Source organism: Platalea leucorodia (assembly GCF_965183815.1).
Source record: "Platalea leucorodia genome assembly, chromosome: 1".
In the NCBI taxonomy this organism is placed as follows: Eukaryota; Metazoa; Chordata; class Aves; order Pelecaniformes; family Threskiornithidae; genus Platalea; species Platalea leucorodia.
The window spans coordinates 25,125,667-25,149,288 of NC_138823.1; the positions used below are offsets into that span (position 1 = coordinate 25,125,667).

General features: G+C 44.0%; 1 protein-coding gene across 1 annotated transcript in view; it reads right to left on the reverse strand.

The window, feature by feature from the left end:
- LAPTM4B (lysosomal protein transmembrane 4 beta) overlaps nucleotides 1-23,622 on the reverse strand; it is a 62,147-nt gene that overhangs the window by 19,124 nt on the left and 19,401 nt on the right. The window contains exons 3-6 of the mRNA XM_082306794.1: nucleotides 19,109-19,182; nucleotides 18,374-18,496; nucleotides 10,109-10,207; nucleotides 2,356-2,451 (exon numbers count right to left, since the gene is read on the reverse strand). Of these exons, the coding sequence (XP_082162920.1) occupies nucleotides 2,356-2,451; nucleotides 10,109-10,207; nucleotides 18,374-18,496; nucleotides 19,109-19,182 (392 nt within the window). The remainder of the gene's footprint in view (nucleotides 1-2,355; nucleotides 2,452-10,108; nucleotides 10,208-18,373; nucleotides 18,497-19,108; nucleotides 19,183-23,622) is intronic.

The following is a 23,622-nucleotide window of genomic DNA, read 5'->3' on the forward strand; positions in this document are numbered from 1 at the left end:
ATTTTTTGGTTAGCTGATAAATTCCCAAACAGCTCTTTCTATAGGACCTGATCTAACGTCATCTCATGGAACTTAGGAAAGACATGGACTTGTTGGAGCGGGTCCAGAGGAGGGCCACAAAAATGATCAGAGGGCTGGAACACCTCTGCTGTGAGGAAAGGCTGAAAGAGCTGGGGTTCTTCAGCCTGGAGAAGAGAAGGCTGTGGGAAGACCTTATTCCAGCCTTTCAATACTTAAAGGGGGCCTATAAGAAAGATGGGGATATTTTTTTTAGCAAGGCCTGCTGCGATAGGACATGGGGTAATGGTTTTAAACTAAAGAAGGGTAGATTTACACTGAACACAAGGAAAACATTTTTTCACGATGAGGGTGATGAAACACTGGAACGGGTTGCCCAGAGAGGTGGTAGATGCCCTATCCTTGGAAACATTCAAGGCCAGGCTGGATGGGGCTCTGAGCAACCTGATCTAGTTGAAGATGTCCTTACCCATTGCAGGGGGGGTTGGATGAGATGACCTTTAAAGGTCTCTTTCATCCCAAAGCATTCTATGATTCTATGATTCTAACTTACTTAGAAAGAATGAACAGCAAATGCATCATACCTGAAAGCCAGAGATTCTGACCATATTCAGATTAAGGAAGTGTAAATATTGAGGAAAGAAGAAGAATCCAATGGTCAGGGCACTAGCTAGGAATGCAGAGCCTTTCTCAAAACCTGCCTCTGCCGTAGCTGTCTTGTAAGATCAAGACAGGCAAAGTTAAATTAAACTCTCAGTACAATAATATGTCATCTGTAAATGGGACAAAAGGGCTTCCTTTCCTCACAGAAACACTTACAAGTGCTTTAAAGGTGAGGAGGCAGCTCAGAGCACTTTGGTAATTACTAAATACAAAAGTACCGAGAGGAGTTTTGGTAACCAGGCGTCTCTGAAAACCAAAGTCTTTTGCTTTGTAAAGGAAGCAGTGGAGCAGGTGGTTTTAATGTAGCTTTTGAAAAGCCTTGGTAAGTTTAGTTTCCCAGATAATCCAGCTGACACTCTCCCACCACCAAGCCTGCCAGTTCTGTGGGTTGTAGAGTTAGCAATGTTTGAAGCTGAATTACAACTACCCACAGGCTGAACAAAAGAGCTATCAAAATTATTTCACATAAAACTCCTGGTTTTACTCAAAGTAGATTCCAGTAAAGAAAGCAGTAATATTTCTTAGCTTTCAATAAACCCATATTTTTATACTTAAATGTCCTGGTTGCCAGCTCTGATCATAGTCCGTAAAACTTATTCTTTTCTTAAAGCTCCAGGTATTGAAGACAAATAACTATGCAAGAGTTACAACTTTCATGTAAAACTAGTAATAGTTTTCTAAGCCCTTGTGGCTGCACAGGAATCATTCATTCCAATGGTTTAAAGTTGATGGTCTAACACCTCAGCATGTGGAGACCACCCACACTTTGGAAAGCCTGGGGAAGGCAATCCTGAAATTTTACCCAGATGATCCAAAGGGCCAAGTTCATGCTGCTCTCATTCTGTTACGTAAATGATGTAAAGACCCTCCTTACATAAACCCGTGGAACCACCCCAGGGACTGATTTGGCACAGTGCCCTCAGTGTGTAGTTTGGGTGGAACCAAGCAGCTCCATGGAGATACTGCTGCAAACAGAACTAGCTCTTTCCAGGGACTCTCCTTGTATTCCTTCGGTGCCTTCTGCCACAAGCAAGACATTGCTTAGCAGTTGTGCCCTGCACATATGCATGTCAGCACTAAACTACTATAAAGTGAACTGACACCTTCCATTCTTTGAGGTTAAAATCTGTTTATTCATTCCTCTCATGCCGATCTTTGTTTCATTCTGTCTCCTTACTATACAAAACCCATCATATGCTGGGAGATGAATCACTGAACTTTTGTTGCCTTTTAGCTCCTCTCTGTGAGTGTGTAAAGCACTACACCAGATGTTGAGAGTCCTAAATCACAGTTTCTATAGCTAAATCCACATTTCACAGAAGATGTAGACCATGGCATCCCCAGGTCCTAATCAGTACCCCCGCTGTCCAGATCATCACACAGCTGGAGAGCTCAGAACTGGGGGTCATTCCTGGGGCCACGAGGTAAGCTGTAGTTTATGCTTAACACAGATTCTTTAACAGACTATGTGCATAAAATAAAACCAGTATTTTAGCAATAGATGTGATTTGTAACCATAGCACACCAGTTTGTTGAATCTCAAGTCTAAACATAACCAGCAGATGAGGACTCTCAAAGGAATTAAGATGGTTAACTAAGGAGTCAGACATTAATAGAAAATAAAGCTATTAAATGCATAATATTAGACAAAAGTTTGTGATCTAACATCCTTACCGCAGTGTCATTGGTGGTAATGTACACCAACACATCCGAGTTGTTTCTGCCATTAATGTATCGGTAACAGTTCCACACACAGCTTATCAAGTAACCCTGCAAAGAAAAGGGATTTATTATTCTGTGCAGAAAATAACCCATATACCTTTTTCTGTTAGAGCATTTCTATTCTTATATAAATAAGAATATGAGCCTGACAGAAGCACAGGACAGTCACTTTCTGGTTGCAGTGACTCTAAGTATAGGTAGGGATTCTGTAAGTAATCCAGAATTGTTCCTCATCCTGATAGAGCTGGGGTTGTTCAGCCTGGAGAAGAGAAGGCTCCGGGGAGACCTTATAACAGCCTTTCAGTATATAAAGGGGCTTATAAGAAAGATGGAGAGAGACTTTTTACCAAGGCCTGTGACAGGACAAGGGGCAATGGTTTTAAATGGAAAGAGGGTAGATTGAGATTGGAGGTAAGGAAGAAATTTTTGATGATGAGGGTGGTGAGACACTGGAACAGGTTGCCCAGAGAAACTGTGGATGCTCCATCCCTGGAAGTGTTCAAGAGTAGGCTGGATGGGGCATTGAGTAATGTGATCTAGTGAAAGATGTGCCTACCCATGGCAGGAGGGTTGGACTGGATGACCTTTAAAGGTCCCTTCCAACCCAAACCATTCTATGATTTGATGATTCTGAGATTATGGAGACTTGTGTTGCACTATGAACCACTACCTCTAGGCAGAGATACTGCAACCTAGACCTATCTGAATGAACTTTACTATTCCAGAGATTTAGTATCACAGCATACTTAATATAGACTAGTTGTTTTGAAAACAAAGTTTATTTGCGCCTGAATATTGCTAAAGTAAAACCATTTTGTTTATATAACTTCCACTTCACTTCAATGAGCAGGTCATGTATGCTGGCTTGCTTTCTTACACCTCTCTAGAAATAGAGAGATGCGAGTTCAGTCAGACACCTCATTACTGTGCATGGGATACTGCGTACCAGCAGGGGTGAATTTTACGACATAAAATGAGGGTACAAGTTAGACCATGACAAACAAAAGAAGGTGCTGCAGATGCAGAATCTCTCAGGGACATCAATAAAAAGTAAACAGAAACCAGTTTGTGATTCCTCCATGGTAAGGATATTTAAATATTGTCAAGTGGGGGTTAGTAGTATTAGGAAGTGGAAGCAAACCCCAGTAAAAAGAGTGCAAGCAAAGTGGGGACTAAAGAATCGTCAAGCAAATTACAGGAAACCCTCCTCGTCTTGTGAGGAGAAGCCTGGCCAATGACTATGTGATGATCCTATATATCACAGTGTTCCAGTACTCTGTTTCTTAATCTGACATTAAAGCAATCTATTCCATATGACTGGAGTGGTCTGGGGTCCTCCTATTCTTGCCTGACTAGAGAAAATTGCCAGTGTAAAAGTTTATCTTGAAATCTGAAATTATTTCTGAGCTTTTAACTGTTATTGCAAATACTTCATTCTTTTTCAGTATAAAGCAAAAAAATGTTATTGCACCAATAATCCTACCACAGGATCACAAACTTCGCTGGGGTTTTTTTGGAGCTCACTTGGCTCTGGGTAGGGCTGCTGCCTGGCGAAAAACTAGTTGTCTCCAGTTTTCTTTTAACTGGTTAGGCAAAGTGCTCACATCCGTCATCTCCTTCACCAGCAGGAGAGATTCCAGTCTGGCCAGCAGAGATTCCAGTCTGGCCAGCAGAGATGAGCAAAGTGACTGGAAGGAAGACAGGAGGCAGTAACACATGTGGAGGAGCAGGAGTCAGATCCTCAGCATGCCAGGGACAAGGCTGGTGGGACTAAGCAGTTCCCTATGGAGCTTTCTGCTTCCCACATCGTCACATACAGCAGTGATGAGGAGAACAATGTGTTTTGATAGTGCCCAACTTATATTTTTACTTAGTAGGTTCTGCATAGCAGTTCTTTCACAAACCTAGCGCGTGCAAATTAAACTGCCAGCACTGACTGGATTTGCATGTGTGTCTCACTCCCAGTGAGTCATATTTTTGTGACTCACTTGCACTGATGACCTTCCAAAAGCTTCTTATCCTTTTGAGCTGCCCTGTGCTTCCTCCCTCTCCAGAGCTGTCACACAGGAGCTGGGTTTTTCAGGATGCCACATGACTCACTGATGGCTCGCTTGCAGATCAGAAAGAGTTTTTTCCACCAGGGTTGAGCTGGCTGAAATCCAGTAAACTTGCTTCCTCTTCTTTATGGCCTCTTACAGACCCTGGATGACTTGGAGGTGTCGCGGACTTCGACAATACTTTCTACCATTAAATGGGGAGAGCAAAAGGCTTCTGGAGGGAGCTGAGTCTTAAGAGAAGATTAGGCTGACTCTACAGCCTGAGCTGCAAGCTATGCAAGCCTGCCCTAGGCTACTGAACCAAATGGTATAAAGGTATATATATACGTATACGTATACATATACATACACATACATTTCTGGGGGACACAGCCCGTCTTTGTAAGAAACCCTTTACATTAAGCCTACCTATTTGCAAACCAATTTCTATACTCCTCCTGTTAAAATCCAAACTGAGGAAAGCCCCTTTTCAGATAATACCATCTTATCTGGAAAAAACTAGTAGGAGATGTATTTTTGAAGGCTCCCATTCCACTACATGTGGTGAATAAAACACGTTTAACCCCACAATGAACACCTACAGCTGTTCTAGCTCTGAGCCCTAGCTCTAATCAGCCCTGATCCTGCACGCATGGGCTGCTTCTCAGTGGGTGAGGTCCATTCCAGCCCTTGAATTAAAGAGGTCATCAGCCAGCACACACCAAGTAATTGGCCCCGAGACAATGACCCACATACAGCTGAGAGTGGTGGCAGCTCAGAGCACGTCCTTGGCCAAGTGCTTTGGATATGTGCTGCTGGCCTGCTAATTGTGAGTCATGGAAACTTGTTTTCCTCAACCTGTAACTTCTTCTTTAAACTTGTTCCTAATCACTGTTTTCAACTGATGCAGCTGCACTGTTAAATGGGATTGCTGATTCAGTTACCAATTTTTTTCCTGAAAAACTTGGCTGAGGTTTCAAATACGGCTTTAAAATGTGTGGCTGGACACACAGTATATAAATATATCAGCTTTTCTCTCGGGAGACCAATGTTCACATTTGGAATGGGTCCTACATAAAAGGCATTAAGTCACTTCAGCCTAATCCACCCTTAGTGGTATTCACGCATACCACAGCCCAGGCTGCTGACAGACGCCTCTTGGGGGGGGCAGCCCCAATAGCCACCACGTGAAAGGACGGGAGCACAAGAAGGGCTGAGTGTGGAAACAGGCACCGTGCCTACTTCTACCAGCTTTCAGTCTCCCTGTCTGAATGGTGGTAAACAACTTTAGCCCCTAAGGAACTGAAACCCACAAAATTTTATAACCCTGGTTCTCGCCGTTGTTATTGCATACACACTTGTTAAGCTGCAAAACAACAGTAATGTAGTGCACGACTTCTGCTCATCAGACACGTGCCTGACCAGCTGACTGACTGGCATCTTTGTGGAAATTAGGGGTTGCTGTATCCTGCTGTTTCTTGTAATGCAGCAAGGAAAAGTTTGTGCCGATCTGGGTCACAGCAGCCCTCTGGGCAGTTCCCTCACTAGCAGCAAGCGCAGGGTGAATGCCGCAGACACGACAGAGAGCCTGCGGGTTAGGAGCTGTCTGCACTGAGTCCTGCTTTATTCTCCAGCTGCTTTGAATTTTCTATTGACAGAGCTGGGCTGGTCTTCAGTAACTGGTGAAAATGAGATAAAGATTTCTACACAAACTGAAATTTATATGAAGATTTCAGAGGGATGCTAATGGCAGACCAGTTGGCCATGTGTATTTCACATGTTGGTGCTGCAGAAGGAGAAACTGCTGTGCTGATGAAATCTGCAATTAAATCTGTCTTCTCAGCACACCAGAATGTGTATCTTGTGAGTATAAAAAGGCTGTCCAAGAACCACTCCTTATAACTGCAAAGAAATACTGTGATTGAAAAGAATTAATGATGTCAAACCAAACCACTGGCCTCCAACATTTTAAATTGCACATTATACGGGCCAGGACATCATCTCTTGGCTCACAGTCACACCTACTGGGGTATGCAATTTAAAGCAAATGACCCCTGCTTTAGACATGCTTCTCCTATAAGTAAGTACCCTGCGACCAGCAAGCCCAGTGCTGGGACCTGTCCCAGGCTTTTGTGGAACAGGTGGCAACCTCGTGGCTCGGTATTGGCCATTCCTGGGAGCGGGGATCAGAACCTGGCTGTTGGGGCTGCATTCATGGTCCCGACTGCTGCTCCATCGCCCCTGCGGGAAGGTAGCAGACACCAGGGCGATGTGCTGTAGGTCAGGGTTCCCCTGCCAGGAGGCATCCCCCTGGGCTGAGACACGAAATCTCTCAGGGTGAGCACGGAACTTCATTCTGCATCACCCTTCCCCATCTGCTGAGGACACCAGGACATGCAGAGTGGTCTCATCTCCAGGCTTGACACCTTGTATATGCAGGTTATAGGCATATTACGGAGACCAGGGTTAATGTTCACTTTGCTGAAGACGAGCCTATCTCATTGAACTGGGATACCTTTTGGCTATCCCACTGGCAACTACCTCTTGCTACCTCCTTTCCAGAAAAAGAAAGGCCAAAAAAGAAGAGAAGAAGAGGCTGTACTCTGCAGCTGCAGAGTGCTCAGGGCAGCCTGGGGGAAAGGTTTATTCTGGCTGTGTTTGTGCTCACCTGAGCCTAGCTCATTTGGCTCTGGAGGGCTTCGCCCAAGGTGGAGAGGAGGAGGTTGAAGCCTCAACTGCTCTGTCTCAGCAGCTGGGGCTGGCCAGGGGAAACCAAGGCCCTGTTCCCCAAACCAGCTGCAGAGGAGGATGCGATTTGAAAGCCACTGTGTTGGCTGTATGCCATTTGAAGTCCTGCGTACATGTATATAAATATATTTGTGCTGCTGGATGTCCTTCCTCAGCCAGATAGGAAACACCTATGTTTCATGGTATGTAACTCTGGTTCAGTTTCTAGACAAACACTGTAAATGGAATAACACATTTTGGTCTACTCTGACAAAGATTCTGCATTAAACCACCTGAAATATCCATTAGCTGCTTTGGATCCAAGTAAATCCTAAGGACTAAAAAGACAAGTGCTTGTGTGTGGTTAGCTGGCTTGCCTTCTTACTACCCTCTCTTGTCCCCTTTCCCTTTTCACAATCCCATGACTGCAAAGCACAAACCCACCATCTAATGCTGCTGTGTCTTGATTTCTGCTCAATAGTGTTTTCCTTTGCATGTAGCTTCACCCAAAACAAAAGTGTCATGATGCCAAATGTTTCTGAGGAATTATGTGATTCTGTATCATATCTCCCACCAGCTGAATGCAGCTTTTCCTACTGTAGCTTTTCCTAGGTTACAATGTTTTGGTTTCTCTCCCTATTTCTAGTCAAACTCCAGAGGGAGAGGGAGCTCAGGCGTATTTTTATGCACAGTACCTTTTCAGTTTCAGTATATAAACGTGGTACCATCTGTTAAGTCTATCAATCAGTGGTAAAGTGTGATGCATCTGATAGTGTCCAGCTTTCTTTTCATGGAGCAGATTCCATAAATCTGCATAGCACTCTTCTGGAAACACAAGAAATTCAAATGAAAATGCTAACTGGAATTTAGCATGTGTTTCTGTGTGAGTCATATTTTTTTGTGACTCATTTGCACGATAATATGTTGCTAGAATGAGCATTGTATGAGCCACATATACTCTTGGAAAAAACATGTGTTAGCCACTTTAAAACAAAATTAGTCTTTTGCATTATTAATTTCTTAGGTTTCTTTCTTCTGTAGTAAGTATTTTTGCCATTTCAATTTTAGCTGCTTTTTTGTTATAAGCTTGAGACTTCCTTGCCATACTTAGCCAACGAAATACCAGACCCACTGGCGGTAGAAATGAGCTAATGCTTGCATCTGAGAAATTTAAAAAGCACATCCCTTGTGGCACCTGACAGATCTACGTATTTATTACATTCATACATATATCTTAAAGCTGCAAACAAAATCAGCTGTATGGCTGTGAACATATAAAGCCAGAAGGCTAAATTGTATTTCTAAATCACAGAAGAAAAGTGAATATCACTTCCAACAGCACTTTAAAATACCCTATCTGTGTTTTTTGTTTGTTTTTTTTTTTTTTTTTTTTTTCAATTTTGAAGTAGCTTCAATAATCTAATCTACCTCTTTTGTCACAATAACTTTCCCTGTTCATGTTGTCAAAAGTGTTGTCTGGAAGCAACATCCCTGCTGTCACTGGGGCTCTTTGGGACTTCTCTAATCTAACATGTAATTGCTCTGCAGAGAAAGAGCAAGAACTATTCTGAAATAAACCCAACATGAGAAATACAAGAACGGCAGCGCTGCGCTGGTAGAAACTTGCAGAAGGGTGCAAGAAGAGGGCAAACATACCAGCATGCTTTCCAAGAGGTCCAAGGCTCAGGGGAACAGTTGAACCATAAGTGGTTGCTTCTCATCATACATTGATTTGGCTGATCTTAATCTGAGCTCCTTTTGGACTTCTGCCCCGAACAGCAGGTGAGGTCTGACCTTGCTGGACCACAAACCTGGGTGCAAGGGTTTCACATGAGCCCTTTCTGACTGTGCTGGGCAATGCTACATCTCCCCTTCGTCTGGTACCTGCCACCTCCACCCCTCTCACCCGCAAGGTTTGCGTAATGGCAAATAAATCATCACTCCCTGTGCCCTTTTGCTGCCTGGTGTGACAGTCCTTTACATCGTCCCTCCCAGGAGGGATTGTTTGGATCTATTTACCTGCTCTACAACATCCTTTTTGAGATAGGGCACCAGAAGTGAACGCATGCTTCCAGAGGCGGTAGGCATCAAAACTGGCAAAGAAATCTTTAGATTTCTGTTTTTTCTATTCCTTTCTTAATATTCTTAGCATTTGATTTACTTATTTGACCAGAACCGAGCAGTAAGCTAATATTTTCACAGGTCTATCTATTACAGCTACAAGATCCCTTTTTCAGGTGGTCATGCTTAGTTCAGAGTCCACTGCAGTGTCTGTGAAACAAGATTGTGCTTCCTCTGTGCCCACCACTTAGAATTTATCGCAACTGTGTTTCTCTGCCATTTCATTGCTCAGTCACTCAGTGCCATGAGATCCTTCTGCAAAGCTTTCTTGGCTGATTGTTTTCCCTGTTTTGAATGACACTGCAAAAAAATGTTGTTTTCGTTGTTAGTTTTCTTTCTCCTTCCCAGATCTTTTATGAACGTACCGAACAGCATGGGTCTCACTTTTGTAAAGACTGATAATTTATCCTTATTCTCTATTTCTTAGCTACAGTCTGTGAGATTACCTTTTCTCTTGTCCCTGCACATCTTAGGGTGTTTTTTAAAGCCTCCGATGAGAGACTCTGCCAAACACCTTTTGAAAAACCAAGAAGTCTGTATCAACAGGCGCTTCCTTGTCCACTGGATGACCTGCTCCTTCAAAGGACTGATGTGTCATGAGCTCCCTCTACAAGCATCACGCTTCCCCATTGTGGCCTATATGTTCATGTATTCGTCTATGAGATTTTCTGCTTTTTTCCATAATGCCTATCAGTTTGCTTTGTACAGCTGTCAGGCTGCCTGGTCCGTAGTTCCCTAGATCTATTCTAAAGCCAGGCCTCCCAGCATGAGACAATCCACCCATGACCAGAAGTAAACTTTATGCACACTAATGCACTTACCTTAAAAGCCAAAATGATACTTATGAAAAGGAGGATAATCACAACCAGACATGTAGGGTTCACAGACATAATCTCTTCCTTGTAGGGAAAATTGGTGGGCTGCATAAGCAAAAATAAGCAAAACACTGTAAGTTAATCTCATGAGTCATTTAAGAGCCATTCAATTAGTGCACTCTATAATTAACAGCTTACAAAATTTGCTGTGATCTACTAAATCGGGAGCTCTCTGCACCAATAACCAGTTTTGGTAAGTTTGGCTGGAACAGGCATTGCAAAGACTTGGCTGCCAAACGTTCACCGGAGGGCTGAGGGGTTTGCATTTTGCTTTGTATGTGGTGTGGCCTGTCTCTTCCTCTGAGCACATGGCGTTTGTATCTGACACAAACTAGCAAAGAACATCTCTCTGGAAGCTTTGCAGCAGGAAATCTACCATCTTGGGCAATGGCAGGCAAGCCCTGTGCTTATTTACTAATCATTCATTACCTTATACTGGCACTGGTTGCCAAAGACCAGTGGCAGCTCCTTCCAGAAAGTCAAAGCAGGAAAAGCTGGAGAGCACGGTCCTTTCACCTAAATATTTGATCAAAAGACATTGGGTCTATTCTGCTCCATCTTATTTTGGGTAAATTTGGACTACTTCTCCAGGAGCACTTGTTAGTGCTGCTGAGTGCATGGGTCCTGTAAGGGGGCAATGTCATGATTTCAAATTGAAATGTGCTCCAGGTCCTTCTGTTATGTCATACATGAAATGGAGGTGACAAATTTAATCTTCCTACTTAGCGTAGGCTCTAGTGATTTACAATTGTGAAACACTTCAGGATCACTGGCTGAAAAACAACCTCTAAAAATGTTTTACTATATTTGTTATTGCTTCAAGAAAACACACCCTTTAAAATGAATGTTCCAAATCATTTTGAAATATTGCAAGGCACAAGTTCCTGTTTCAGTTAGAATAAACCATTGTTCACAAACAGAGCTGTTCTCCACAAAAGATAGCGCCGCCGCAACAGTAGCTCATTATGACTGAATGCATTAGCTCCTTCCACACACAACCCCCTTTGTCCTTACAGGTCTAATTACTTAACCAGGCCAGCTCTGCATCTTTGTCAGGACAATTAACTAGACCAAGCTATAACTGTATTCTTGGCGATGATGGTGTAAATCCAGAGTAACCCCTTAATACCCCTTATACCAGATCTCAGCCCACTGCATCAGGAAATTCTCCTTTTTTTGGACAGCTGCTAGTGAGAATAGCTCTTTATTTAGCGCTTCCATGAACTGTTCGGAGTGGTTAACATCAACAGCTGCTGTAACCGTTTGCAGATAAACGTTACATAAGCACATTTTCCGCTTCTTGACAGCAATGTTTCTGTTCCTGAACTGAATTTCATGGCTGAAGTTTTTATCACGTTATCTTCTTTGTTGAGGTACAGCTTTTGTAGGAAAGTAGCTTGCTATAATTCAATAAGTTGCTTCTTTTTTTTTTTTTTTTCACAGAAGGTTATTGCTAAATATAGTGGATGCGGTCACCCAGAGACCAAGAAATCAAGAGTATATGCCAAGAAAAAATACACTGAAAAATAAACACAAACCTTATATGCAGAAAATTTAAGTATTAATGCCACAGCATGCCCTCCTGCCCGCAGGAGGAAGGCCATGCACGTGGTTAGAAAGTCCAGTCAGTTAAGGACAGTTACAGTAAAACTGCCCCAAAACAATTTTTTTTTACACCGATCTACCATTAAAAAACTAATCAAACTAGTTTGTGAATGTAATAAAAAACTCCTAGTGAGGCTTTGGTCCTCCTACACTCTGGTTTTTGGGGAGCAGTCACTGGTCAAAGACTGGATGACTGCATGCTGGGGTCTTGGCCATAACCTAATGGCCTGTTTCCAGACGTCAACTCAACTGTAATTTGGACAGGAGTGAGAGGAGGGTGGGAAAATGACCAAGAAAGGTCCCACTGCCTTGAAAAGCAGGAACGATGCTGGAGCCATGAGCCCTGGCCAAGGCTGGGAGCAGCACGTGCTGCAGAGCAGCGCCGGGCTTTCCCTTACATCAGCAGTGGTTCAGGTGAGAGGACTGTAATTCGGCACTGAAAGCAGTAAGCCAGGAGAGCACGTGAGGAGCAAATGCTGCAGTTTGTCCCCTTTGCACTCAGCTTTCTGGGTCTCTGTCCTGAAGAGATGTGAGATGCAAGCAAACCCCAATGAGGCAGTGCGTGCCGCACCCATGCAGTGGTTACTCCACCCACAGATGCCCAGGAGATCTTGGTGCAGGGCACAGAAACCAAAGCTGGCCCCGCCTGGGGTTTCCCAGCTTGCTGTGTGGGAGAAAAAACTTTTGGGGTTGCAATGAATAGCCCAGGGGCAGTGGGGCAGTGTGGAAGAAACTCCCTCTGTTTGCTAACCAGGCTGGTGGCACCTGCTGACCAGAAAGATGTTTAACACTGGCTTGCCCAGGCTGGACTACAAGCCACGTAATCTGGACTCATAACTACAAATCTCTTCAGTGCACTAGGAAAAGCAATTTATAAAACCTGCAGCTTTTGTCAAAGGAAAGATGACGGGAAGCATCTCGGCGGGCTCCAGGCTTGCCTGGTGCAGGCACCATCATGGAGCTGGTGCCATCAGGAGGCCCCTGGGATCCTCCCACAGCAGCAGCTGCTCCCAGAATCTCATTCGCTCCCACGGAAAACGGGTACCAACAGTGGTTTAGATGAATCAAAGATCCATTGCCCTCCACTGACCGCAGTGATAAGCTTAAACACCAATGTGGTTGTATGAGGTGGGAAGAGATATTCTGCTCCTGTGCTGGGCATTTGCTCTCCCGTGGGGAGACCAGTAGATGAAATCCTGCTGCTGGGAACGCCCCGGGCACCAGGCTCAGTGCTGCAACTTCTGGGAAAGCTCGGCATCAAATGTTGTGCAAGGTTTGATGAAGCTGAGACTGAAATATGGCTGGGTGGGAAAAATCAAGCCTGTCACTGGAAATATGGAAATGATTTTGTAGCAGGACATGATGAAATTTTCTGTACAAACAAGAGGTAGTTGTAATGGTGTGGCACTGGCATGCTAAAGTCATATTAAAGTGTCATTTATAACCTTGTCACGGACATGGAGAGGGCTGCATGCATAATAATATACCTGGTAAACTTTCAATTTGAAAAAAATTACTGCTTATACATAGCAAAGCTCTATTAGACACTTAAAAAGAATCTAAAACTTACATGGAAAGTATATTTCTACTGCATTGATGTACAAATGCACAAGAAGAATAAAAAGTCCAAGGCTGAAGCCCTTTCTCATTCCCTCAGCCTGCTTGCATAACCTTTCATGTTTTCCTTCCCCTTGGACCACAAAAAATCCACTTTAAGAGATGGTGTGGATTCTCATTCAACAGTTACAGTCCTCTGAGTATCAGAATCTTACAGAATTGAAAGAAAACAGTAATGCATCTGTAGAATTTTTAAAGCTCTGCTATGAAGTTAGTGGTACTTCTTCTTTGGAATTACAAAATGGCATTAAAAATGTCAGAAAAGATATTCCTTTTTTAAGCTTTAGTTTATAGGAAAAAAATTCTTTAGGTTTAATCTCTTTTATGTTCTCTAGACATTTCCCCTAGGATTTAAAAGCAAGACTGATACCACCTGAATTGTTAGACAACAGCATTGCAGGTAGTCCCATAGTAAAGCCATTTAATATACTTTGAAATTTTCTTTAAATGAACTGTAATAGTCCTGTACTGTAATAAAAAACAAGTTTGCATAACTCAGTTGCAGACTAGCCTGTTCTCCACCTCTACTTCAATTCATTTTGTACACTATTATCAGATGACAGAAGATGAAGTGTTTAATTTGAAGGCTTTAGAAAGCCCATATATCAAAGATTTAGTGGGGCTAAAGAAAAGAAATGTGCTTTAGGTCAAACTGCTTTAGACCACTACTGCTCCAAGAACCAAAATGATTTTTATTTTACACATTCTGGATTTACTGTATGTGAAGGTTTTTGTTTTTCTAGTGACAGTGATAGTGACCAAGCCATCCAACATAACCCTTAGAAAGTTTTATCACATGTGATTGCCATCTACAGATTAACGTCTACTTATTTTACATGACCCTTCATGCTGAGATGCTCTTGCAATTTATGGGAATTAAGTGACACACCTGTGTGCAACTGGGTATTAAAAGGCAACAAAAAGTTTCCAAAGACACTCACACCTCTGAAAGAGCAGCCAGTATAGGCTGACAGTACCAAATACCCGGTGAACACAATGTTCTGTGTTTTACAACTGCAACGTTTTCAGCTAGGGCTCTGCCTACTCTATTGATAGGTAGTCATTTATCATCTTGCTAAAAGTACATGGAGGGGTTCACAGTAGCTTGCAATTCACCACTGATAGATTGAAATCTGGCAGATGTGCACCAAAGTGAATAGATAACATAATTCCAGGTACTAGAATAAGGAAGTAGAAATGGTTAAAAACATGGTGGTTTGACCTCAGAGCAAGAAAAAAACATTCTTCTGAGACTGCCAAATATATTCCATTACCTAATGCATACCTTCTTCCAGATATTCAATAATGGATTTGAAGAACGGTTGGGATTTTTTCATTTCCCTTATGGAGCTGTGGTCCCTAAAATATCATTCCCCAAATTCAAAGCAGGTTTAGAGGAACAAAAGCTGTAAGAATGCCAGGAAGAAACACAGTCCCCTCCCTTGCTTTCTGCCTACCTTGGCAGACCTCTGCAAAGGGGTGAAGGCAAGATGACTCTAGGGCTTATTTATAAATCACCACGAGGGATCAAACTCAACTGGCATGACTCAGATCTCACTGACGGGGACAAGGGTTTTAACTGCAGTCTTGTTCTAAACACAGTGTTTGAGATGACAAACCTATCTACCATGAGTATTATTAAAAGGTAGGGAAACAAGTCCATGGGTACAAGCCTGTTTAACAATATTTGAGAGCTAGCACTGCACTGGCTCCTGCTGACCAGAAGATGTTCAACACTGGCTTGCCCAGGCTAAATTTGGCATTATTGCTAAAAATTTGAAAAGCTGCTTTTTAGTTTCATCTCATCGTGTGTTTGAGTATCTGAAGTGGATGTTATCTTCACCTCTGCCTCTTGGTTTTGCCCCCTCAGACAGAGCGTGTTTGCTCTGAACCAAACGCAACAACCTTTTGCCAGCTGATGTGGTCCTTCCAGGTAAGGGCAGCAGGGGTTCCTGCTGAGCCACTTGCACTTGGAACCACAGCTAAGACACAGGAGGCATAAACAGCTTCAAAGCTGATGCAGAACAGCTTCAAAACAGCTTCAAAACTTTGTTGAACAAGTGACATTAACTGTACAAAATTCATCAAAGCTCTTGGTAGTTTTTGCCAATCACTGATCTCCACCGTGCATGCTAAAATAGAAATGACTCCTTGTTTCTAAGTGAACTTAACTTGGACTAGCTTTAGCTACTCATTATCTTTATGCCTCTCATCTAATTTAAACAGCCTTTTAATACCTCATTATTCTGCATATGAAAACTCTAACGGCATCACCTCTTGGTCTCCTTTCTTGATAAATGAAGCAGGAAAAGCTGATTGTCTCTCATCATATTACAATGTATCCAGCTTTTATATAGTTTTCAGAGGATCTTTTCTGCGTGTTTTCTGACTTTTAGGCATTGTTCTTTACACCCAGAAACAGACAGATGAAACTTATGTCACCAACTGAGAAGGGAAGTCTCCTCTCCATTACTATTCATTATCGTCCACAAATCCCATGAGCAGTTTTTGGGAACTGCAAAAAACCTGGGGACATTTGTTTTGGTACTTAGTTCCCTAGACTGCATCCCAGGTAGAGTTGCCATACTGTATGCTCATTTATATTCCTCATTTTTTTACATTTTTTTTGCATTTAGCAATGTAACACATGTTAATGACTGAACTCAGGTTCTCAGTCAGTCTAGCTCACTCTGATTAATGGCTCTGTCCTTAGTGTTATTTATGTCTTCATTAAGCTCTGTGTCAGTGACAAGTTTTATTAGAAGTGATTTTGCCTGGAAAAGGCACAAGTACTGACTCTGGGAAATGCAGAGATGTGCTCACTTTGGGCAATACAGGGATAGGGTCTTTCAGAGGAAGACACAGAATAACTAGATTAGGCTCCTGCTCTTAACCTCCCGCTAGAGAACTTGATCCCTTGGGAAGCTCTCCCATGGCTGGCGTTAGCCTTTGTGAATGGCCTCCTGGATATCAAGGTTATTAATGGAAGTCAGGAAGAGCATGAGACCTACTGCCGATTCCTGGAGACCTTCCTCTACCCAAAATAGAAACCCATTGACAGATGGTCGGCTTGACCACGACCCTTTGCAGTCTGCCAGCTAACCTCTCCTAATCCATTTGATACATCCTTTATTGATCTAGTGCATTATTGTTGCTCTAAGCATCATGCTGCGAAGTCACACGTCTTACAAAAGTCTATTATGCCCCTGCCCATCTTTATTGACGAAGCCAGTAATCTTGTCAGTGAAAGAAAATGAGTTTGCCTGCAGGACTGATTTTCTGTGAAACCATGCTGGCAGCCATTAATCATATTCTTCTCTTCTAATCCTTTATCAATTGACTCTCATCTCAGCACTTCTGTTATTATTCTGCTTGGTAGCAATGGCAGGCTAATCAGCCTATAATTATCCTGGAAATCCCCCTTGCCCTTTTGAGCACTGACAGTTTAGCACTCCTGAAGTCTTGCAGAATTTCATTACTAGTCTGCAAAATGATTTACAACAGCAAGACTAAGAGGTGTGCAACCAGAGGTTTTAACGCTCCGGAGCAGCAACGCAGCTCACGAAGCGCTCTGCTGCGCTGTTCCCAATACCTGCCAAGGCCTGCTCCTTGTATTTCTGCTATGGAAGGACCTATTATTTTTTTATCTCCAGGGACAATGGTGATGTTTTAGCAGACATTTCAAAAGAATCAGCTGCTCTTTGCCCTCCTGGTGAGCCAGCTCCAGATGTGGTACCAGGTTTTCAGCAGAAGAGCAGGGGCTTTTCAGTGCACAGCTCCCAGCCTGCTCCCATCCCCTCACGTTCCCGCACAGTGACCAAGACTGAGTAAAACCTGGTTACAACTCATGCTTTGGGAAGGGGGAGGGAGTTCCTGCAGCCACACAGACGCTTGTGCTGCCACGAGAGGAGGGCTGGCACAGCTGCAGAAGCAAGGGACGGCAGGTGAAGGATGGGCTGGAGGGCTCCAGCCAGCGGCAGTGCCAGCTTCAAGCACTTGCCAAGCTATGGCTGTAATTTGCTCTTTTCCACTCATATCTCTGAGAACCTTCTGAATTATTCCTCTGCTTCTCTTCCAGCGTAGCATCAGCCGTGAATGCAGGCGGGTGTTAAATAAGGTGAAGGATAACAGGCCCCTGATGCATCCCAGCTCCCGCTGGCTTGACACATTGCCTCTTCCCCAGATTTGTGTGGCTACTTATCTGCCTGCTGTTTCTCATTACCTGTTATTTATACTGCCCTAGCTAGTTTTCCATCCACATAACAAAGTTCACAGCCAAGCTAATCTGTATTCAGGTTCTCAAGGCAGATTTTCAGACACAGTGGCAGCATTAGCTTCTCCCAGAGCTCTGCAACTCCACCCGAACCTTGTCAGACATGGCACGTGGTCCTGGGATGAGACAGAGGCCGGTGGGCTCTTCTCTTTGCTGTAGGTGGTTGCAATCACATCCTGTAAGTTTGCACAATGCTGGCTGTGGATGTTTGGCCAAAGTAGACCATGGCAAGAAGGCAGCCTTTAATTGTCCCTAAGAAAGACTCTGATAATATTTTCTAGCGAAACCAAACCTACATTGAATCAAACTCCTGCCTAATGAAATCTGTGTTAAAGCCACCAGATAAATTAAAAGGAGCAACAAAACATCCTTGAAATAGCACCAAAAATAAGCCACTGGATATGAACACAATAACTCTGAATCCAAAAGCAATTACTTATTATCTATGTCTTGCAATATGAGTCTCATTCTAAATGAAGTGGTGCTGAGAGCTTCCACAACACTGCAAAACTCCAGAGCTCTGCACAAATATTGCAATAAGTTAGCAATGTAACCTTGCAAGGATGTTGAACACAGACTAGCAAGGACTGAGAGGACTTTTCAAGGGCTACATAGGAAGTCAACAGGAAACCATTGGCTAGAAATGCAGGACAAACAGTGCACCTCGCAGTTTTTTCCCAAAGCTCCCAAAGGCTTGTGAACATCGAGTGATTTACCAGCTGGCGGAGGTAGTCCTGAATTGTGCTGGGATAGACGAGTACACTGATGGCAACCAACGTGTTGAGAGCAAAGTCAAAGATCTGGTAACAGAAGAAAGGGATGATCCAAGCTGCATGTTGCTAAAAAGGAAATAAAATAAAAAGCCATCAGCCACAAGCTTCAATAGAAGGATGTATGTCTTTCTGCACTAAAATCTAAGGGATATTTGACAGAATGCACTACATTTCATGAAGCCATAAGAGGAAAGAACTTGTTAAATCAGCTAAAAGAAATATGACATTCAGGCAAAAGAGCTGGCCAAGCCAGCTTGGCTGCCGAACTGCAGTAATATGTGTGGTGTAAGTCCCACAGCTCATTATACTAGGACATTTAGAAACCACATGACACTTTTTCCCCTTATTAATAGGATTAATACTGGGACAAACCACAGGCTTGGGAGGTGAATGGAAAAAAATTTCAGTTCTCTGAATTCACAGTTTGCCCACAGCTTACTCATATTTGAAACTGCAGACAGTAAACACAACGGGGCAGTCTTCCTGCCTGCAGCACAGGGCCTTGGGATACCACTGATCTAAGCATAGTTCTGCTGCCTCTTTGACTGCTTTTTTTTTCTCTCCATTTTCAGCTATACAACTAAACAAGAAATTGTTAGAAAGCAATTTTCTTAAATTTGTTTCTACAGAGTTGTGTAGTTCACTGGATCCATGTCTTTATCAAATGTAAAGAATTACCTTATATGCGCCATATGTAGCCATTGCACAGATCAGAATCATAAGAAGAGAAATTGCGGTGGCAATGCACATATCTGGAAGAGAAACACATCAAAATGATTGCAGATAAATTCAGAGCTTGGTTTGGTTATTTTGCCATCTGCCTCGTGCAGAGCATCTCAAAGGCCAGGGTGGGAACTGGGGTGGAGATGGGAGCAGGGGCATCACTCAGCCATCACTGGAGGAAATCTCTGGCTCGTGTTGGAAACCTCCTAAATATGAGAAGCGCAAACAGTGATTACACTGCGCAAGCCTCTGCAGGCTCTATGAAGCTGTGGAGATGCCATAACTGGTTTAATTTTTCTGAGGATTTTCAAAAATCAGGAACAGACTTGACTAGAAAACTACTTTGCCAGTGATGATGACATCTGTAGTCAGAAAGTGTCTGCTTTTCTGCACTACAGATTGTTTTTGCATTAATAGCTTCTGTATACCATTGCTCACATATCTCGAAAAACTTTGGAAAAGGAGAAATGAATTTTTAAAAGCAAAACTGGCAGGTAGAGGCAGCTTAGAGCAGAAATAACATCTTGGAAATTTTCATTTCGACCAAGAATACTACAGAGATATACAGTTTATTAATGAAGATGGATAACTGTCAGGAAAGGTAAGTAGTAAAGGAAGGAAAATATTCTTTAAGGTTTTGATTGGAGTAATTACAGGACTCCTATCTTTTTCTTCTATTGCTGCTCAGCTTTCAATTAACTTTTCATTAGATTTAAGAAGCTCCTAAACCATGAAGAGCTGGAAGGGGATCCTGGGGGAAAAAATTACATAAGTTTGGTCTTTTCCTATACACCTGCCTTGATATCATTACAGGCCGTATTCAGGATACCAGAAGTGTATTTCTGAACCCAACCTTAGAGTGAGTTTGGGAGTGCAACCGAACATTGCAACTACTTTTCCGACGCTAAGCCAGTGCACAAAGAGGAGAGAGGACGTGAGGTATATAGGACATGATTTTAGAGAACCCAGCTCTGTGGGTGTCTGTGAGATACCTGCTGTTCACGTTGCTGTCACCAGGTGCATTTAAACTACCTGCCTTGATGAGACATTTGGTGGACCTGAGACACACAAACACATGATGGTGTTCAGGCTGTCCACTACCCATCACTGCCTGACTTCGGAGGCATTCAAAGTGTGAAGATGCCTCCATTTGATCACAGAGTTGCCACAACGTCTAACTCCAGCACACAATGAGGAGCATCCTGCAGCAAGGGACAGTCCCTCCACCTCCCTGGCTTCATCAAAATGAGGTTCTGGGTAGGTGCCCTGGAGCTTGCATCAAAGTCCCTGAAAGGTCCTGACCTGGTAGCTGTGGACAGGTCTCACCTACTGCCACCAGGCAGCAGTGCAGGTTCACTGGGGTCATGGCTGAAGAGGAAGGACAGACACTAAGTCTTGTCTGTCATTGTTTCCAGCCTACCAGTACCATCATCCATGTAGAAGACAAAGGACCCAGTCCTTGACCCTCCTTTGCCTGAAGGAACACAAACCTGCACTAGTGCAGAGCTCCTGCTGGCACTAATTCAGATTTCTGCTGGCCCTTGATGCAGAGAGGAACCTGAGACTTGTGAAGCTGGTGGAAAAATGAGCAAGAGGTGGCTGGTGAGGGCATCTCTGGAGACTGCTTATGTACATTGGACTACAGGCTTCTTGGGTACCGTGCCTACCAATGGCAGGATTAAGGATTTAGGAACCCAGGTCTCCCCTTTCCCAGGACACTGCCTATGTCCTGGGTTTCAGGACTCTCGGTCTCTCACTCTTGCCCCCCAATTTTGTCCTTCTGATTGCATAGGGACTCAAATGCAACAGAATAAACCCTATTACAGGGTGCTTCCTAATTTAATGGATGGGGCCCCTTTCCTGGGCACTTGGAGGAGCACATTTAAACCACTGTAAGTCTCATGAGGGCCTGGAGACCAGATGTCCTTACTCACAGTGCAAATGCTTGAATCTTTGTTTTATTGTCAAAATAAGCAGGTCTCACCCAGGAGGAGCACCAGCACTCAGGTTAGCTGCACCCCTGTGCTCACTCCTTCCTACCCGGTGGCTTAACGCAGCCCAGCTTGTGGGTGCTTGGAAATGCCATCCAGAGGCAGCTGGGCTCCCTGCTCGTAATTCAGGAGGTGATGACATCTCAGTGCATCCCAAATTGCTCTTCAGAGGCACCTTCTTCACCTCTTTGACTGTACAGAGAATCAGGACATCCAGTGTAGGCATCTGAGCTGCATTGCCATGACCAGTCTCCAGCTTTTTAGGAGCTCTAAGGCTGTGCTGTGCCTGTTAGAGCTGATCTGAATTCTGCCCTCAAGAGGAAGAAGCACCCACAAAACAAACCCATGCTGATACAAGGTACTGCAGCTTCTTCAGACACTCTTATTTGCATGGTACTTTACTCTGGCTGCCCACATACATCCTGTGAAATGAAAATTATTTTGAATAGACCAGGTACAATTGAGGTAATGAAAGAAAAGAAGTGGAAATGGCTGCCTATAGCCACTAACCTCAATTGAACCTCTTATAAAAAGGGATCTTGGATCAATATTTTTATTTTAACCATCAGTGTGAAGGCACTGCTCATATATTTATTCTATCCATTCTTAATCCCAGTCACCTACTCACTGTATCCAAGGGGAAGCTGCTGTCATTGTCATCTGCAGCAGATGCAGCAGTCACAGGCCTCGCTTTGCTCGTGACCAGAGCCGTACTGGTTCAGAGCCAGAGCCTAGCAAACTGCGATAAACTTGACATTGATGCTCTGGTCTGACACACTTGTGCTCCCCATCTCTGATGTCTCTCTAGCTGTGCTCTGCCGTGCCAAGTCCTAGTTGGCTCAGGATGGTTCTTTCTCATTTAAGGCTTCACTGGGTTTTTTGAGCTATGTTGGCTTCAATTAATGAGAATGAAACTAGACATGTAGCACATTAAATGAGAAGCTAACAGGGGTGTGTGAATTTTTTTCCAGCCATGCTGTACTTTCCGTGGCATTCATGGCTAAAAGGGCGGTACTTGGACCGCTGCAGGGGTTACACAGCCTATTGCCCTAGACAGCTTTTTGAGTTTTCAGCTTGATTTTAAAGAAACCAGTTGGGTTTTTTTCTTCTTATGCCTTGCAGTGAGATCCTACCTTCCTGCCACATTGGGGAGAAGATGCTGCTGGGGCTGGGCAGAGCTCCTACCACGGGGTGCTTGCGTGCATGGCACGCTCAGCAGCTGGAGCTCCCTCCAACCCATCTCACAAGCATTTCCTTGCCTTCCCCTCTCCTCTTGCAGAGGAGGCTGGTGGCGGGTGCTGTGGGGACAGGGAGGAGGAGCCAGTGAGGCCAGTCCCTGAGCCAGGACCTGTGTGGAGTGATGGAGACCTCAAATCCTCCAGCTCATCACCTGCCCCAGCCCTGGAGTTAATCACTGGCTCACGGCTCTGACAGCAGGGGCCAGAAAGCTACAATCCTCAGGCAGATTGCAGCCTACAATCCTCAGGCAGTGTTGCCCACCCTCCTAGTCTTATTTATGCAGCAGCCTGGCCTCCTTACTGCCAGCTAAGGATTACTGCTTCGCTCTCTCCTCCAAGCTGCTTGTGTGAGCTCGATGCCGCTGCTGCGAGCCGCCATGCAGCCTCCTGGGTCGCAACCCAGGCGGTGGTGGCATTTTCTCTCCAGCAAAGGAGGGAGGCCAGTGAGAAGGAAAGAGCTTTCTGCACCTTTGAGCCGAGCTCATTTACTCCAGAGGATAAGGCTAGAGGGGAAGATACAGCCCTGAATATGCTATGCTGGGGCAGGGATCTAGCTTTTTCCCCTCCCTGTGACATGGGGCTCATGCTACACAAGTGGTGTTGATGGATTGGGGCAGGAAGGTTATGTGCTCTACCCTTCACCCCCACAGAAGTCCAAGCTTGCTATCTGCAGGTTTTCTTATAAAAATATTTTTATTTGAATTGGTCTTTTTATGCCCCAGATGCATGTCATGTTCTGCTGAGATACCATCTCATTACCCTGCCCTGCCCTGAGACCTCTGCTTGTCTCATCTGCCCATCCCAGGGCAGGGACACAGGCTGATTTCGGCCTGAGTTGCTGACGCCGGTGTCAAAGTTCCCATCAATTTCTAAAGGGCATACACAGGATTTCAGTTCTAGCTGTCATATGACTTATGAAGTATCGCACACATCTGTGACACTCTGAAGGCAGTAAATAAAGCCAAGCAACGCTCACTGCTTGTTTGGGCTGTTGACATGTCAGGATCGTGGTCTCTGTATCTGGAGAAGCTGAGCAGAAGGCTCAGGTGAAACCCTCTGGGAAGTCAAAATGATTTATAGGGCTTTTCCATCTCCTGCCCAGACATTATTAGTCTTTTAACAGCAGCAGTATTGCATGGGGCAGCTCACACGTTTCTAATTTTTCCTAGTCCAGCGTCTAGTTCATAAACTCCCTCAGGCCCTAAGGAAATAATAAAAAGAAAGATGAGACTAAATGGGC